Source organism: Aedes albopictus, chromosome 3 (assembly GCF_035046485.1).
Source record: "Aedes albopictus strain Foshan chromosome 3, AalbF5, whole genome shotgun sequence".
In the NCBI taxonomy this organism is placed as follows: domain Eukaryota; kingdom Metazoa; phylum Arthropoda; class Insecta; order Diptera; family Culicidae; genus Aedes; species Aedes albopictus.
In genome coordinates this window covers 237,303,624-237,323,626 of record NC_085138.1, presented here as the reverse complement: position 1 = coordinate 237,323,626, position 20,003 = coordinate 237,303,624, and the positions used below count along the sequence as shown (strand labels likewise).

Sequence of the window (20,003 nt, the reverse complement as noted above, 5' to 3'; positions counted from 1 at the left end):
CGTGGAATGTCAGGTGACATACACACCAACCCACCTTTATGCTCCCTACTTTAACGGACTTTTTGACGTCCGCCACAGGTATCTGAACCAAAGCTATCTGTGTCCCTGCTGGCCCTTTCCGTAGCTTAACGGCTGCGGCGGCCACCTGCACATCGCACTGTTGCCGCAGTGCCGTGACGAGCTCTTCCACTTCGGTGATCTCATCGATGTCCTTGACCTTCAGAGTCGCCTCATGTGTCAGAGCCCTCACCTGCACACCTTCACCAAGGACCTCTTCTGCCAGCCTCTTATAGGCGGCGCCCTTGTGCTCCTTCTGGCGCTTCAGCTCCAGGATCATCTCGCCCGTACGAGTACGTCTAATACTGCGTACGTCGGCTCCAAGACCCTCAAGCTTGGCTTCGCTTCGCATCATCTTCAAGACGTCCGAGTACTTGGACTGTTCCGTCTTGATGACGATAGCGTCGCCTTTCTCGCGCTTGGCACCTGCCCTCCTACGCCTTGGCTTGGCGTCCTGCGCTACTACCTGCGGATTCGCCTTCTTCTTCCTCTTCCGCTCTACCTTCGTCCAAGGGGGGTCCTCCCCTTGGATCGCCCTACTCTGTGGCTGTTGAGGGCCCACTAGCGGTCGCAACCCCTTGTTCCCATCGTTCCGGGACGGGCCAGCCTTTTCAGGCCCACCCTTCCCAGCTTTCCGGGAACCCTGGCTGAGGTCCGACCTTCCGGCATTATTACCGACTTTCGGGGTAATGATTCGCCTGGCCTTGCGGGCACCGCCAGACAGCTCCTCGCCTGACGATTGCCTCGCCCGCTTCTGCGATTGCTTGCCCCGTTTGTCGCGAGCAGTCGCTTCCGCCTTATTCGGACTTCCTGCGAAGGAGAAGGCCTCCGTTTGGGTAAACTTCGGCACTTTCTCATTTGCAGGCTCCGCTGCTGCAGCAGTCAGCAACGCGAGTGCCGCGTGCTCCTGCTTGGCATCGTCGATCGACGCCCTAAGTCGAAGCAAGGCCGTTTTCAGGTCCTTGCTTATGTTCGACTTAGTGGACGCAAAGTCGATGATTTTGCCAAGCTGCTGCTCAGCCACCTCTATTGCGGACCGTCCTTTGGATCCTCGGTTGACGGCCCTCAACAACCACGCTCCGTCCATAACCTCCACCGGCTGGCTTGCCGGGAAGTGGACTGGAGCACCCACGCTTGAGCTGCGTACGCAACTCCCAGCGCATATCTCCTCACTTCTCCTTGTCGGAGATCTCATCAACCCGCTTCTTGCGAAGGGGTTGATCCCACCACTATTTCCACCTAGATTCTGATTTTTATTTGACTTCATGATTAAATCCCACGAGTAGCACGGGAAAGAATGTCCACCACGCCAGAGCCCTGCATTAACGCGGTAAGGGACAGCTTACTGTGGGGGGTGCCCAGGTACCCCACAGGCTCCGTTAAAGATCGAGCATCTTTTTCACCCCCTCGATCACTCATTCCTCAGCACGGGTCGCTTGACACCTTGAATTGGGGTTAGTAGTCCTATTCTTAGCCGGCGACTACGCGGCTGACTCGCAAGCGGGGGGTGCGTCAGGCCCCAGGACTTTAGTCCCTGCTGCCCGCTTTTCTTAGATTTATCCTTTGTTACACCTTTCGTAGATGGCTGTATTGTTTTTCACTTTCTTTTGTTGAACTTTACTATTAGAACTACTTTTAATAAAGATTTATTTTTAACTAGTTTGTAACGTCCTTTTTAACAGTGTGGACTTTCTAGAATTTTATATTTTTTCCACGACGCGCACTTCTTTATCTGAACTAGTTTTGCGGAAAAGAAAGATGGCTTTTCGCTTCGGGTCGGTTTTAACAAGTCTAGGTAAAATTTTGTTAAAACCGAAATTTCACGAAAAAGACCGAACCATTCGGCTTGAAGACTGACCCCTCTCTTCTGCAGAGAAGAGATTAGGTCAACTCTCTCAGCCGGCAGGTTGAGATCCTGGCTCAAACCGCTGTTAATGAGTGTGAGTGCGAGTACTGGGGCGAGTGATAATCCAATAAGCATATGGCTCTGCACATTTTGCCTGACAGCTAAGGATGCAGCCACCAGTGAGGCTGTCAGGTCTGTTTTTCCAGGGTCGGATTCAGGCGTTAGGAGCTCACTGGCAGGTGGGTTTAATGGTAGGGAAACTTGTGGAGAAGCCAACAAGGAACAAATATGGGACCAGCGGTTACAGTACCGTACAATATTGATGGCGGAAAGTTCTGGGCGCAGTTTGACCATAAACAGTTAGTGATCGGAGTCAATGATAGCGCCACGATAGATTCTGTTCGATGAAGCAGGTTGAACTTGTTCGAAGATGCAGTACCCTGCTCCCATTTTATGCAAGTTTAACATACGTCATTGAACAGGACTACTATGAAGTAACAGCTATAGTAGATGTGGTGCTTGAATGCAGTTCCGAAGCAAGTATTCCACATGCCCTGGTGCATTTAAAGTTCTTATGTTTCGAAATCCAACTTCCAATCATTGTCCTTGATTCGTTGCCTGGCCTGTTACCGTTGAGTTGAATCAATCTTTTTGTGCTACTTTTGCTCTTTTTTGTAGTTGAAAGGTTTCAGCAGGCTCTGCAGGGTCGCATTGCCAACATCACGCTGAAGGAGCTTCCTCCTTAGGTAGAGCTGAAGCGGTACAAAATTTCATTCTCAGTCGATGGAGGCAAAACAGCCGCTTCTAAGACACATCTCTTTGGTCAATAGGCGCTCAGAAGTCGGAAAACACTTCCTTAATCTATCTGAAGTCAGGTGAACCACAATGCCCAAGGTGCACAACCTGCTAGGTATGCACCTCTTAGCTAGCGGTGGTTGTCATCAACGGACATGTTGAAGCATTAGGTAGGTGAAGGACTTATCGAGGAATAGAGTTATGTTGAACTTTCTATCCAGTTTGACTGCTCAGGATTTTGCAGTCCATCAGAAAAGTTTACATTGCGTAGTATTCCGAAGGCATTTGTGTAATTTTAAAACCTGAAGATCATGCTACATACCTAGTTTAAATAATGTTTACCATTTTCTTTCCATTCCAGGCTCAAAACATGCAACAAAACGTCCATACGCAAAATGGGCAAGTGAATCAGGTGCAATCAAATGGACAAACTACTTCACCTTCCCAAAACATCGAACATGCAAACCAGCATCCAGCTCAAAACGGACCAACCCAACCTAGCCAACCTTCTCAACCGCAACAACCATCCACCAACACGGGAGCTGGTCAACAACAACATCAACAACCTCAGCAGCAGCAACAACAGTGCTTTCCGGAATCCGGTCAGCCCGAACTAAGCTATTATGCCCAACGCCACCATGGACCACAAGGTGCAATGCTTCCACCACCAGCGTTCACTCCTCTACATCATTACCTGAACAAATCGGGAGTCCTTACCGGGATGCCCACCGGAATGGAACAGGGACACCCCTTGGAGCAATACGCAATGCCAGATCTCATTCATGGTGGGAACCAAGCCCACCATGGCACCACCAACGGAGCGCACAAATCGAAAGGGTCCGATCTCAGACTGTTCAAGTGTCTCACCTGCGGGAAAGACTTCAAGCAAAAGAGCACCTTGCTCCAGCACGAACGAATCCACACCGATTCGCGCCCGTACGGCTGCCCCGCCGTCGAGTGTGGCAAACGTTTCCGGCAGCAGTCGCACCTCACCCAACATCTTCGCATTCACGCCAACGAGAAACCGTTCGTGTGCCCATTCTGCCAGCGGGCATTCCGACAACGGGCCATTTTAAATCAACACATCCGAATTCACTCAGGTGATAAACCGTTCGGGTGTCCGTATCCGGAATGTGGCAAAAAATTCCGCCAAAAGGCCATTTTGAATCAGCACGTGCGCACCCACCAAGGCGAGCGATCGATCATTGATTATTCTTACTACTGCTTCTGTCTTCCTTTTCTGGCTTCTATCCTTTCTGTGCTTCTTCTATCCTTTCGAAATTACGCTTTTTATGTTTCATTATAATTACTAACAAACAATAATGGGCGTAGTCAGAGAGAGGCAGGCGGTGGTGCATATTCTCGGTATACCAATCCATGAGGTCAATTATGATTTTCAAAAAACTCAACGTACATATGTACAGATGGATACATTTTTGGTGAAAAAAGGAAAAAAAACACAGCTCAAGCGAGAATTGAACTCACGACCCAGGCTTTACCCAGTACTTTACCAACTAGGCTACCGAGCCACCGAGAAAGAAACACCGCCGATAAACTTTTGAAAGAACTCTCGGCTTCTGGCGAAATACCTGGGGATACTGTTAAAATAACTAAGAAAACAGCTTCAGCAATTTTGTTTCTGAATTTTTACAAAAAAATATCATTTGATGCTATGCCTCTGATTGGTGAACTGACTACGCCCTTACTCTCTGCTAATTTTTATTTTCTTATGCAAAACTCTTTTTAAAATTCATAATGAATACATTTTTGGAAAATAGTTTTCTATGTTTTCCGCATGCTTTCCACTCTCTTTTAAATCATTTCTACCATTTCATTCAAAATTTCTAAAACGAACTCATACATTGGCCAATACCTTTTCGGAAAAAAAACTAAATATAACAAAGAATAAGATTAATCAGAAAGACTCTCAACTCAATCATCCCCTATTTCCGATATTTGCAGACGTTTCTCCTCATTTAATATTCAAAAATGGGCCACATGCCACCCTGTGGCCTCAGGACGTACCGTACCCACCGGAACAGGAAGGCCAACCAAAGGACGAACAAACGTTCGGCGACGAAGCATCCCAAGGAACTCCCGAGTCCCGGGCGTGTTTCTCGCCAGAAGGAAGCATGCAATACCCCTCGTACTTCAAAGACACCAAGGGTGTCAACCACTCAATCTTCGGCAACAACATACCGTACCTTGGTGGCAAACCGGTCAACGGAACCAAACCGATGCTACCGGATGTGATCCAGCACGGACGTTCGGCCGGTATGCCGCTGTACGTGCGTTGTCCCATTTGCCAGAAGGAGTTCAAACAGAAGAGCACCCTACTGCAGCACGGTTGCATTCACATCGAGTCGCGACCGTATCCGTGTCCGGAATGCGGTAAGCGGTTCCGGCAGCAGTCGCATCTGACGCAGCACTTGAGAATACATACCAACGAGAAACCCTTTGGCTGTCCGTACTGTCCACGGTTCTTCCGGCAGCGAACGATACTGAATCAGGTGAGTGTGGAACTGTGAAATGGATTATGTATGGAACAGAGTGTTAATCATGAATTCTTAAATGAATCTGAGGGAGGGTATACAAAATACGTTTATTTATGAGTGTGGGGTCGGAGTGAGGGGTGCAAGTTGAGGGTTTCGCTGAGAGATTCATTGAATCAATCTGTTCAACAGACATCTGAGAATATAGCTCAGGTAGTGGGAAACCGGGAAACTAGGACAAATTCCGACGCCCACGAAGGAGCAGCGACTACATTCCCGACCTAACCTTAAACCATTCCCACAGCCATCCAGCCCATCATCTCACCTGGGCCGGCCACTAGAAGGTATTGCTTTGTGAGAGGAGCTAGTATTGCGGCTGCGAACTTCGTGACTAGCTATTGTAAGAAGACACGAAAATATGGTGGTGGCGTACTGCCAGCTTCCTAACTGGCCTCACCGCCCTCTAAGTCCACGAAAGGCAGGGCAGGGTCTACACCACGCCAACACTACTGCTGCACTTACAATATCGATAACGAACACGACGTGAACCGTGATTTGACCTCCCCGCAAATAACGCCCTATCCGCCTACACTGCCGACAGACGTGCCGGGGAAGAGCCTCCGCCTACCGAGAACCTCACACCATACCGCAGATTCGAATCCAACCTAGTGAGCACAGGACGACGACATACCGGGAAGTCTTCTACGAGGCATAACTTGCGTAGTCGACTTCTGAACCCTGAGATCCTCTTTTGGATACTACTGATCCAGCCACTGCTAGAGTCCACACGCCATCGTCTCTGTAGTCCTTAGACTATATGGGCGATAGCCGATGGAAAGGCGTTCCGCATCTCTGTACTTTCTCAGGGCAAGATTGTCCGGGGTCATGTCGCTACCATATGTGACAAGCAAGTAGTTTCGTGGCTGTGCGAAACCGCAAGCACACTAATAAAATTGTTCCAAAGTTTATTCAAAATCTGCACAAATTCTATAAAAATAGAGCAGCCGTGAGCCGATAGGACCTGGGTCAGGTGGAATGTTACCTCCCCGTGACGCTCATTGACCCATCTATTCAACTCCTCCATAACCTTCGTCGAGTGGTCAGCAGTCAGGTCCGCCTTTTCGATTGATTCACCATAGACCTCAAGCGAACATGACATTCCATAAAATCAGACGCAAGTTGCTTCCGATAATCTTGCAAAGGTACTCGGGTATACCTAGACTTAGGAACGCTCTGGCAATAGTTGCCCAACCGGCGTTACAGAAGGAGGATCACTACTGGAACAGTAGCGAAACCCCCTCCTATTACACTAGAGAGCTACCTCGTCAGTTTTAGTAACAGACAAGTCTAAGTCTACGGTCGACCTCTTTTTCCGGAAGCAGAACTACTGGAAAAATCTGAGTGCACAATTCGGTCTACAATATTTGAGTATGTGCCTCTGAAGCACCTTCCCCACAAGCATGTTGGATCTTTATGCCGACTGGTCACTGAATAGTTTCCCCGTTTTTGGCAATAGGACCAGACTCTGCCGCGCTTCTAAACCCCTGGGAAGACTCCTTCGTACAGATACTTCAGCCGTCCCGCACATAGTAACTACCTGACACAACAGTTGCCTGGTTGCGTCATAGTGATTCAGGTTTAGCTGCGTTACATGCACTGTGAATTACCAGCTGAGACTTTCTTGAAGGCCACGCACTTGGAACCCTCCTGTCGGATGTTTGCTATTCTCGGATTTCCCGGAACATAACATACACTTGAGAGGTTTCATGTAAGCTTGTCTTTATGGTCATCGCCTACAAACCTTGTCTTTATGGTCATTGCCTACAAAGCTTACTACTGTCAGGGCCTTTGCAGTCCCATCCAAAACACCTGAAAGAAGCCTCCGAAGGCTGCTAAATGCTAAACGAGCACATCGACCAGTCCACCTTGAGCTTCCCTATCTATGTACATGGCTGTATGCAAAACCACCACAAATAGCCCAATCCGAGATACTTGTATGACTAACGGGTCATTCCGCAACCTGAGGGCCGCTGTGACTACCTTCATCTCGCACTGTTGCTGTTACGTGATGAACTATTCCACATCCGTGATATTATCCAGGTTTTTACACTGGAAATTCGCTTCAGCATTGAGTGAGAGCTCTCGTCTCTACTCCTACGCTCAAGATTTCCTCCGTCAAACATTTGTAGACGGGACTCATGTGCTCAGTGTCCTTCCAAAGCTCAAGAGAAAGGTGTTTCCGTCCATGTGCGGTCGATACTATTGTATGCCGCCTTAAAATCGATAAACAGGTGATGCGTTGGGACCTGGTATTCACGGCATTTCTGGAGGATTTACCGTACGGTGAAGATCTGGTCCGTTCTCAACGGTCGTCGATTAAGCCGGCTTTATAACTTCCCACGAACTCATTTGTTTTAGGTGACAGACGACGGAAGATGATCTGGGATAGCACTTTATAGCAAGCATTCAAAATAATGATCGCTCTGAAGTTCTCGCATTCCAAATGGTCGCCTTTCTTGTGAATGGGGCAGATTACCCCCTCCTTCCACTCCTCCGGTAGCTGTTCGGTTTCCCAGATCCTGACTATCAACCGGTGCAGACGGGTGGTCAACTTTTCTGGGCCCATCTTGATGAGTTCAGCAGCGATACCATCGTTAACAGCTGCTTTGTGGGTTTTGAGTTGATGAATGACATCCTTAACTTCTCTCAGCGTACGAGTTGGTTCATTTCAGTCCTACGCTGCACTGGCATCGTCGTTTCCTCCGTTGCCTTGGTCTCCCGTGCCTGCCCATGCTCTCAACGCCATTCAGGTGCTGATAGCCTTCTAAGCAGCTTCTGAAAGAACTTTGACAAAATTCATGCAGAAACAAAAATGTGTTTTCAGAATCACAACCGCACCCTGTTGGTGAGTTTGTAATTCATGTCTAGAAATTGCATCGGATAATTATATTTTCACACATGTCGCTGCTACGAAGATTTGAACTGGATCCTCCTGCGCGATAGCATGCCGACTTACCGCTGCACTGCTGAAGACACTTGACAAAGTCAAGCTAACTTCACTACTGCACAAAACTAGCTGCCGACAGAAAATCGATCCAAGTCAGACTTTACCTGCTGTTCACTCAATCACAAGTGTAGTACTGTGGTAGAGCGTAGGGCTCTCACGCAGCGACTATCGGTTCGAATCCGATGTTCGGCAATTTTTTTTTGTTCAAGCCATTCATTGTTTGATAAATTCATAGTTGTCTTTTATTCGTGCATGCTTAAACAGTTGTTTTCTGTAAAAGAAATAAATTTAATCTTAATTGAAACACAATGCTACTGAACTGAACTTCTATGAACTTGAAAGCTCCGGCAAAGTTCCGAGTAGCATCTTAAGCAGCTCTAAAGTTCCGCGAAGTTCAGATAAAGTTCCGAATGGAACTTTCTGGCTGCTTGAGAGGCTAACAATGAGCCTTGTTGGAACTTGTGACCGAAGTTCCAGCAAGGCTCATCGTTAGCCTCTTAAGCAGCCAGAAAGTTCCATTTGGAACTTTATCTGAACTTCGCGGAACTTGAAAGTGCATTTTGTCATGGGAAGCGGAACTTTTGGTTACTTGGGGCTTCCACCTTTTGATCACCTCACGGTTGTCCGTCAAGAGGCCTCCGTCGTTATCCCTACATATTTCGGCTCGCGGCTCGAAGCCATTGCGGGATGCGTTGAGCTTCTGGTAGAACTTCCGTGTTTCTTGGGAACGGCATAGCGGTTCCATTTCTTCGCACTCCGCTTCTTCCAGGCGGCACTTTTTTTCCCGAAAGAAACGGGGCTGCTTTTACCGCTTCTGTTTGTCACGTTCCACGTTCTGTCGGGTCCCTTGCTGCAGTATTACGGCCCGCATCCTCCAAAACAGTTCTGCACTCTTTGTCGAACCATTCGTTCCGTCGATTCCGTTCCACGTATCCGATGGTGCTCTCGGCTGCGTCGTTGATGGCTGCTTTCACTGAACTACAGCAGTCCTCTAGAAGGGCCTCATCGAGCTCGTACTCGTCTGGCAACACGGCCTCGCGATTCTGCGCGTATGCTAAGACGACATCCGGTTGTTTTAGTCGCTCTAGGTTGTGGCGGGTGGTACATTGTTGTTTTTTTATTCTTCAATCACTTAGCCTATTTTGACCACAATAGATCAAATTAATGGTCGCAGTGGCATTAGGGAACGTCCATAAATTACGTCACGCAAGAATCGACGATTTTCAACCCCCCCTCCCCCCTATGTCACACTTTTTGTATGGGACCTCTGAAATTTTTGTATGGGTCGTCACACTTTGCAGAACCCCCCCTCCCCCCTCAAAGCGTGACGTTATTTATGGACGTTCCCTTATGTCCCCAACATGAAAAAAAAACTAATTTACAACTCTATTGTCCACTAGGGCACTGCGTGAGCGATTCCAATTGGAAACCTACAGCGCCTAAATGTACTCTTCTAATTGTATTATATCGAAGTGGTTGCCGTTGCGCTGCTTTCACTTTCTACCCTATCATGGTAGAATGTTGAGCACGAGGATGTTGATTTGTGGCTGTAGATTGCTCCTGTTTCCAGTTCGATTGGGGGTCGACCCGGGTCCATTATGGGTTACCGTTCGCCGATGTCCGTGGGCTCATGATTACTTCTAAAGAACGTTTGCACCATGGATCCTATCTAACAAACCTCCTGCAGCGCTACGATGCCGAACACCCACATACTCTCCAATTTACTGAATGACTTGGTGTGATGAGCCCTAGTGAAAATGTTGAAATATAATAGTCTTGAATGTTTTTTAACCTTTCATGATTAAGACAAAAATGATGCATCGGATCATCAGTTGTAAAGGAAATGGTACGGAGTCTAAGGGACATAAGATTTATTTGCATTTCGACAAGTCGTTTAACATGTAACCTACGTCTGAAACCATCAACGCTCTGTGGTAGTATACTGCCGTCCTAGGCATAATTGTCCCATGTTATATGGAAATCCCATATAACATGGGACAACTATGCGTAGAACGGCAGTATAGTTAAATAATTTAACTTATTTATTATTCGTATTCCAATTCATCCAGGAGAGCGCAGTACAATTCTTTATTTGTTTGTATCCTTACAGCACATCCGAATTCACACCGGAGAAAAACCTTACAAATGCGCGCAATGTGGCAAGGACTTCCGACAGAAGGCCATCCTGGACCAGCACACAAGAACACACCAGGTAGTTGTAAAATTATGATCTGAAGTAAAACTTATATAGCTGCAGATGACACCGAAAAAAAATCATCAATCGATGTCAATACTAGGGATGCGGACTCAACTTTTTCAGTCATTCAATTTGAGCACGTACTCTTTCTTCCAGTGCTCCCCGTTGTAAAGTTTCTTATCTCTATGGAGATCAATTTCGAAGTGCACGCATAAACTACTTCACACAATGTTTAAACCAAGGCTCAAACATATCGATTACAACAAAAGCTGCAATAAAACGTATATTCAGCTGACTTTGTCATTATGGGCTTGGAAGAATAATTTACAAATTTAGGCAAGTTTCACACATAATTTTCTCACACATAAAACGTTTTAAACGCTTTCGTATCTGACGGCAAAGTTTGTGTGTCATTAAATGTTTCACTTGTTTTAGCGTGACTAAGCAAACCAAACTTGTATCCAGGCACACTCTGATCATTTTGAAGGTTTGGCAGCAGCCTGGCTGCTGTCAAATTTCAGTCCGCAATCCTCAGCTAGTAACGCCTTTCCAAAGATTTGCACATTTGAGACCAGATTTTTTTTAATGCAACAAAATGCATTAAAATGCAATTAATATCGACCGCGCTGCTCTTCTCCGGAGCCCGCACAATGGTAGGGTAATTAATGGCTTTTTCATCGTGCTTCATATTTCGTTTTGTTGATTTCTGCTGACCCGAGATCGCGCAAAGATTCGTGTGAACCAAATGATCTCCCTCCAATTTTGGACACTCATGCGGCAAAACGAACAATGCACACACTTCAATCAAAGGATACTGGGTTGGTTGCATTTCGTCTGAAATTGCATTCGATACGGGCCAATCGCTGGGAAACGTATGCACAGGTCATAATTTATAATGTTCAGGAATTTGTCCAGCATGACCATGCAGGAAATAACTGGACCAAATTTTGGAGCTCGTGACCATGGGTGTATGAAGTTTTCATCATCAATCATTTTGCATAGCTGTTTTTGTATGAACGAAAACATATCCTATTAGCATAGTAATCAATATATTAAAACAACAATAACAATTAAGGTCAAGATATGATGAAGCTGCACATCGAATTTTCAATAGCATAAATCTGAAGAACCAAATGTCGGTTTGCGCTTAAAAGTTGATCGATTGGTTACCTGCTGGTAATCTCTAAGGACTGTTCAATTTATAAAACGGACAACTTGCTTGTGTGATATCTTTTTTATTTTTCAATAAAATCATTATCAGTTTTTTGCATAACTTTCTATAGTTATTCTCAAATGTAGGAAAAATATAATATTAAGCAAAATGTTCTTTATTGTGTAACCGAAGCGGTTTTCGTAAAACATCAATAAAAACCCATTTCTCAAAATTCGACATAACTTTCCACATACTTAAGATGCACATTTTCATGAAGTTTTCAATGTATTGGAATCTTATACTATTCTACTGAAGGTAAAGCTTAATAGTTGATCAGTAATTATGCACCAAGCAGTCTCCGGCTTGATATAGTGAGTTACCTTATTTTCATAGAAATTATGAAAAAATGTTCATTTAAGTCCTGTGCTGCAATAACATCACGGATTCGGCTAAAAATTTGTCCAGAGTAGTAGAAAATTGCTCTCTGAATGATACAGAAGAAAAATTTATTTATAATTGCATTTTTCATCAAAAATTTAGTCCATAAAGATGACCATATTAAAAAATTTCATACTTTTTGCTCCATTGATGCAGATTTTCGACCCTAGCGAATCTTGTTATTATTTTTTTTTTCAGCAAAGTTGGTCCCATGTTATTGTACACCTTATTTAATAATAATCGGATGCAAAGTTTCCATTTCCTACATTATTGTTATGCAAAATTTCCATTAGGTTGCATTGTTATTTGTAAGAACCTTCAAAGAACGAAACCGTTTTGATTACTGTGTCTGCAATAGCGCACAATAACCAAACCAGCAATGCTATTAAGAAGCAGTTTTCTGCATTTAAAACCACATTATTCCCACTTTCGACTGGATGCATAAAAAAATTGATTATTTAATATTTTCATGCCCGTTTTGCTTTACAATTGAATTTTATTGAAAAAATCGAATCTTACTTGAGACTTTAATATCTCATCACTTAATTTTCCGACTGAGTTTAAATTTTGCCAGAATGTTTATTACTCATGCTGCTGCAGCATGGCACATACTTTTCTGGTATTAAAAACGATATACCATATGTGAACAGTAATTTTGTATATATTTTCAATTTTCAGCAATCGAAAAATTCACCTTATTTAACACCTGGCCGATTTTCTATAAAATAAAACTATTTTTATTCGATTCAAAAATGATCACTATAATGACAGATGATGTACTGAACAACGCAGCAAGGGTGGTTAAATTTGAACTACGCGTCTTCTTTTTATAGCCTTGTAAAGTTGTCCGTTTTATAAATTGAACAGTCCTTAATAACATTACAGTTATCCCAAACATTTTTCTTATATTTTTTTTTATTTATTTAATTCGCACGCAAAAATCTCAAGAAGCAAACCACAAACAACACTACATTTTATTGCGGAGATTCCACCTGTTTAGATAGCTCCTGCACGAACATTAAATAGTTGTGTGGATTTTTCTTGCGTGGGCCCACAGAATTGAAAACAGACCGTGTGCTGGCGAATATTTCACACTGCGTTGTTGAGTACACCTTTGGTGATGGTTTTGCATTGTAAACAAACATTTATAATGCATCTACGCTAAAAATAAGCCTAATCATTTTTTTTGCGCCAGAATCTATAAATCTCCGCAATAAGCAATATTATTCTGTTCTTGCTCACCTACAATAAGCTTAAAAGAAGAAGTTCAGGTGCGCTGGTTTTGTTTACGAAGAGATTTGTGCGCTCGAATTCATGAATAGGTGCCAAAGTCAGCCATTGTGGCGGACATTTTAGGATTTTAATAAGTCTGTCCTTAATTATAGTGGGAAGTAGACAAAAACTATAATATGTAGTTCTTTTCATTGAAAGTTGTACGAACTACTAGAATCACTGCAAACATCCTATTCAAATCGGGCACCCTGGGTCCTCAAACCCAGGCGGTAAGTCCCACCCAACCCGACAACCCACACTCAACACCTTCCAAAATTCTCTTTTTTGTCCCGTCGGAATATCTCTGCCCTTGGCGGGTGAATTACCGTCACCTTCCTCTGGTAGAGCTCTATTTCGTTCGGCTATCGACACCAGCACACTAACGGCAAAAAGTCCCCCAAATCAGCAATCCGATATCAGCCGAAGTACTCACAGTCAACTAACCGGTTGCCGAACCGTCTTCGCTGTTCAGTGGAACATTAATGGATTTCTACATAACCTTCCAGATCTTGAAATGCTGGTGCGTGATCAGCAACCCGTGGTACTTGCTCTACAAGAAATTCATCGAGTAACTCCCACAATAATGAACAACACCCTTGGCAAGAAATATCTGTGGTACACCAAAACTGCTGCCAATATATACCATTCAGTTGCCATTGGAGTATTAGCTGATATCTCGGTTGAAGTAATTGATATTGACTCTGACCTGCCGATAGTTGCCGTTCGCGTGCCATGGCCGTTCCCCATCTCTGTGGTTTCGATTTACCTACCGAATGGAAATCTGCCTGATTTGGAAATCCGGCTTAAAAACGCTTTCGAACAAATCCCGGGCCCGAAAGCTATACTTGGTGATATGAATAGTCACCATAGGGCATGGGGCAGCCGCAGCAACAATGCGCGTGGCTCCATCATCGTAAACATTGCCAACCAGCTTGATCTCACAATCCTCAACGATGGTTCTGCAACTTTCTCCCGCGGACAGATTGAATCTGCAATCGATGTGTCACTTGTGTCTGCTACTGTTACCAATCGGTTTCTTTGGTCTGTAGAAGCTGAATCCCGAGGAAATGACCACATACCGATTGTACTAGCCCTAGAAAATTATACTGCTCCCGAAACAACACGACGACCTCGTTGGTTATATCCTCAAGCCGATTGGTCTGAGTTCCAAGCGGCTCTCGACACTGAACTAGTATTATCGCCACCGGGCTCCTTTCCGGAGTTTTGTAACCTGATAACCAAAGTTGCTACTACAACCATTCCGAAAACTAGTCCTGCTCCTGGACGACGAGCTCTTCATTGGTGGAATGAGACCTCCAAGAACGCAGTCAAGGCTCGCAGGAAAGCTCTTCGCGCTGCCAAAAGAGCTATAAAAAAGTTCCACTAAGACCACCCAGAGAGGACGTCCGCCATAGAAAACTACCAACACGCCCACAACACATGCCGTCAGGTGATCAGGGAGGAAAAGGAAAAATCCTGGACAGAATTTCTCGACACCATCAACGAGGATCAGTCATCATCTGAACTTTGGCGGCGGATTAGCAACTTCCAAGGCAAGAGAAGAGTTAAAGGAATTGCACTCAAAATCGATGGCACGACAACAAGAGACCCTAACGTTATTGCAGACGCCTTGGCGAACTACTTACACGACATCTCTTCGCATCAACGCTACCCAGAAAAGTTTCTAAAACACCATCCAAATCCAGATGCGGCAGTGCATCGATTTCCAATTCCCCCAGATCGAGGTCAGGCCTTTAACATCCCATTCACCATTGGAGAACTGGAGCACGCACTACAAAAGGCAAAAGGAAAATCAGCTGGCCCCGATGACATCGGATACCCGATGTTGAAGCGTCTTTCCCTGATAGGTAAGGAAACCTTTCTTCAAATAATCAATCGTGAATGGACTGCTGGTACCCTCCCGGAAAGCTGGAAACACAGCTTTGTAATACCCATTTCGAAAAAATCCGGTCCTGCAAACGACGTCGCTAGTTACCGACCAATTGCCCTCACCAGCTGTGTAGCTAAAATTATGGAAAGGATGGTGAACCGCAGACTGGTTGAGTTTCTCGAAGAAAATCGTAAGTTGGACAACAGGCAGCATGCTTTCCGACCCAGCTTTGGAACCGGGACATACCTGGCTTCTCTAGGACAAATTTTGGATGACGCTGTGAAAAACGGAGACCACGTCGAAATAGCGTCTCTGGATCTAGCCAAGGCGTATAATCGAACATGGACCCCCGGAATATTAAGCAAATTAGTATCCTGGGGCATCTCCGGTAACCTGCTAACGTTCGTAAGATATTTCCTTGACGGACGAACCTTTCAAGTTCTCGTGGGAAACCACAAATCCAAAGTGACGACTGAGGAAACAGGTGTTCCACAAGGGTCGGTAATTGCTGTTACCCTTTTTCTGGTGGCCATGAATGGAATCTTCCTTGTACTTCCCAAGGGAGTCTACATATTGGTTTACGCGGACGACATACTCCTGATCGTCACTGGAAAGCATCCCAAGAGTATTAGGCGCAAATTACAGGCTGCAGTTTCCGCCGTCGCTAAATGGTCACAGGAAGTCAGCTTCGATATCTCGGCTGAAAAGTGTGCCAGACTACACGTGTGCCAGTCCAGGCATACGCCACCACGCAAGCTTCTAACAGTGAACGGTAGTCCCATACCCACAAGGAAATTTGTTCAAATCCTCGGAGTTACCATAGACCGACACTTGACATTCCAGAATCACTTCTCCAAGATCAAAGGAGCCTGCAAAAATCGTGTAAATATGATCAGAAGTATCTCGAGCAAACGTACCAGAAGTGATAGAGCTACTCGCCTGCGCATAGCTGATGCAGTTATCAGCAGTCGGTTGCTTTACGGGGTCGAAATAACCTGTCGAGCCTTCGACTGTATGGTGAAATACCTCTCTCCAACTTATAATAATACGATACGTGCGTTGTCAGGCCTCCTTCCATCTATTCCGGCTCTCGCAGCCTGCGTAGAAGCAAGCGTGCTTCCATTCCGATACAAAGCTGCGATGGCGATCTGTTGTCGGGCAGTTGGCTATCTAGAACGGACCGAGGATGATGGGCAAGTTTGCTTTCTTGCTGAGCAAGCGAACTACGCCCTTAATACTGTGGCCGGATCCACGCTTCCCCCGGTGGCTGAACTCCACCGTATTGGTCCTCGAAGCTGGAAGGCCAGAGAAACATCGATCGACTGTACCATGAAATCCCTTTTCCGAAGAAGCTCCAACCCCACGCAAGTTCAAGCACACTTTCATCAGAGAATTCAAAAAAGATATCAACACACCGAAATCCGCTATACTGATGGCTCGAAGCTATTAGATCGTGTGGGCATCGGCGTATATGGTGCCAACTTCGAAATACCGCATCGATTACCGAATCAGTGTTCAGTATTTTCTGCTGAAGCTGCAGCAATTCTTATTGCGATTTCAGAGCCTAGCGAAAACCCTATGCTGATAGTCACTGATTCTGCCAGTGCCATACAAGCCATTAAGAGCAGTACCAACAAGCACCCATTTATCCAAGCTATTCAGGCCGAGCTGGACATCGGAAACACGCCAGTAACTCTCATGTGGGTTCCTGGTCACTGCGGTATACTGGGTAACGAGCGCGCCGATGCTCTAGCCAGCATAGGCCGACAGAGTGAGCTTCTTTCTAATACAATTCCAGGAGACGATGTGAGATTGTGGATCAAAAATGTCTTATGGAGAGCATGGGCTAGTGAATGTAATCAAGATAGATCTCTCTTCCTTAGAGAAATCAAGCAAGAGGTTAACGCATGGAAAGATCAACAAAACTGGAAAGAGCAGAAGGTTTTATCCCGTCTTCGAACCGGCCACACGCGTGTATCCCATAATAAGGGCGATGGCCGAAATTTCCACAAAGTTTGTGAAACATGCAGTACCCAGAACACTGTACAACATTTTATCAGTAGCTGCCCAATCTTGGAACACCATGACATAACGTCTACAAGTCGTGCCCTCCAAAATGACTCTGTATGCGAAAGGACTCTGCTGAACTTCCTCAAAGAAGCTAGGCTATTCAATGAAATCTAGCAAACGACTCACGCTCGACATACGGACCAGACACGGATATTTAAGGAAAACAATACCAATGGATATAATCGACCCGGCTTACCACATGATTAACGATGTGGAAAACTCTTTTGAAGAACACCGCCTTTAGAAAGGACTTTTTAGTCCAATATGACTGACAGCCTAGTTTTATATTTTTTGTAAACTCTGTACCACTGGAAGGTACCCTTCAGGTTCTTCCAGTTTAGTTGGTAATTCTCCAAGAGATGAACCAGCCTCGGGCTGAAAATCTCTCTAATAAAGATACCTACCTACCTATTCAAATCGAACGCCAGAATTATTTCGTTTTGCTTTTGCTTCTAAAAACTGATGGAAAACAAAAATTCGAGAAAAAAAATAGTTAGACGCATTGGACCATCCTGGGCTTCTTGCCAAATTTTCAGCTTTATTTGGGAAAAAGTAACATAAAAAATCGAAGGGCATGGTTTTTGATAAAATTAAATTATATGACATCTTACATAGGCCCGCGATATGAATATTACTTTCAGTGTATTTTTTTTTCTTCTAAAAGTCCCTCAAATATCCTCAAACATTTTCGAAGACATCGTTTCAATCCAACAAATCGTTTTCAAGCTGTACTTGTTTGCAGAAAACTTTGTATTTTTCAAATGTCCTTTTCAAAAGTTAGGGGATGAAAATAATTCATGAATTCCAGCGCATGAACAAAATCTCATTCAAATTAAGAATATTGAGTCGGAAAAGGCATTTTTTTGTGTTTTGAGCTGGAAATGCTCTTATTATGGATTGCTTTGCTAATACAATATTTTCAATTTTTCAGGGCGATCGTCCATTCTGCTGTCCAATGCCAAACTGTCGGCGGCGATTCGCAACGGAACAGGAAGTCAAGAAACATATCGATAACCATATGAATCCACATTCATCTAAATCCCGCAAAATGGCAGCACTGAATAATAATAATAACAACAACAACAATAATAATAATAATAACAATAACAATACAAATAATAATAACAATAACAACAACAATGTCATCTTGGAGCAAAAAGTGTCGCCTACTTTCCTGATGGACAAGGAAACCAATCTTATCCATCGGATGGGACCAGTCAAGCACGAACTGTACTTCCCGCAGTGTTATGGAGCTGCCTTTAACCAGCCGTTTGTGACCGGAACGGCGGTAGTGACGGCAAACCCACCAACCACGGTCCATGGCAACACTGCTGGTGCTAGTGTTCCGCCAACAACGGCAGTTAATCCGAACGCGCAACAAACGCATACAACGGCCACCGTGACGGCTGTTCCGGCTTCGGTTGCCGCCGTCATTACGGCTCCTCCGCCACAGCAGGCCATCGTGGCTCAGTGACACCCGATAGGTGAACAGCAGGTGCCGGGTTCGATACCGATACCGTCGGTACCACCCGGTCCAGCGGGGCCACCTGCCCTGATAGCAATCCATCATTGAGTGGGTTGCGTGCGGGAAGCAAATTTTGTTGTCTGACATAAATTCAAGTGACATTGGTGTCATGACGATATCAACTTCTTACCATCCAATTGTATTTCAAAAACAAAAAATGATCGATCGGCTCTGTGCAATCATCGAATAACCAAGAGGGTAATAATTTGGTTGAACAAAAAAAAACACTTATATATGTGTAGCGGTTACGGAATTAATGGTTCTCTATTTGCACATACCTACTTCTTTGTCAATTTTTTTTTTTAAATTTCGGTCTATTTAAATGTTATATTGTCGAGACACATTCAACAATCAACCCAGGGGGGTGACACTAGTTTAGTCAAGCCAAAAAACCCTCAAAAAAGCCATTCATTTCATTTATTTAGTTAACATCAAATTCATGATAATACTGAATCAACAATTTGCCGCCATAATACTCGATTTGCAGCTGCAGCTCTCCAACGTCGGTCACGCCCTACACTCGCCAGATCACGCTCCACCTGGTCCGCCCATCGTGCTCTCTGCGCTCCACGCCTTCTTGTACCAACCGGATTGTTAGCAAACACCAACTTTGCAGGGTTGTTGTCCGGCATTCTTGCAACATGCCCTGCCCACCGTATCCTTCCGGCTTTGGCTACCTTCTGGATGCTGGGTTCGCCATAAAGTGCAGCGAGCTCGTGGTTCATCCTTCTCCGCCACACACCGTTCTCCTGCACGCCGCCGAAGATCGTCCTTAGCACCCGTCGCTCGAAAACTACGAGTGCTTGCATGTCCTCCTCGAGCATCGTCCACGTACGTCTCGTGCCCGTAGAGAACCACCGGTCTTATTAACGTCTTGTACATGGTACATTTGGTGCGGGGGTGAATTTTTTTTGACCGCAGTTTCTTCTGGAGCCCATAATAGGCACGACTTCCACTGATGATGCGCCTTCGTATTTCACGGCTCACGTTATTGTCAGCCGTTAGCAAGGAACCGAGGTAGACGAATTCTTCTACCACCTCGAAAGTATCCCCGTCTATCGTAACATTGCTGCCAAGGCTTGTCCTGTCTCGCTCAGTCCCACCTACCAGCATGTACTTTGTCTTAGCCGCATTCACCACCAGTCCGACCTTTGCTGCTTCACGTTTCAGGCGGGTGTACTGTTCTGCCACCGTTCCAAATGTCCTAGCAATAATATCCATGTCATCCGCAAAACATACAAATTGGCTGGATTTCGTGAA

At 45.1% G+C, this 20,003-nt stretch overlaps 1 protein-coding gene across 5 annotated transcripts in view; it reads left to right on the top strand.

Moving 5' to 3' along the window:
* Positions 1-19,078, top strand: part of LOC109432009 (zinc finger protein 135) — a 135,820-nt gene extending 116,742 nt beyond the window's left edge. For 2 of the 5 annotated variants that reach the window (XM_062859660.1, XM_029868412.2), the window contains 4 exons: positions 3,060-3,888; positions 4,661-5,208; positions 10,308-10,412; positions 18,150-19,074. In XM_062859660.1, coding sequence (XP_062715644.1) covers positions 3,060-3,888; positions 4,661-5,208; positions 10,308-10,412; positions 18,150-18,692 — 2,025 coding nt within the window. In that variant the 3' untranslated portion in view covers positions 18,693-19,074. Of the gene's footprint in view, positions 1-3,059; positions 3,889-4,660; positions 5,209-10,307; positions 10,413-18,149 lie in introns of all 5 variants that reach the window. The other 3 variants (XM_029868415.2, XM_029868414.2, XM_029868413.2) reach the window with 3 other exon arrangements.
* The last annotated feature ends 925 nt before the right edge of the window (positions 19,079-20,003 follow it).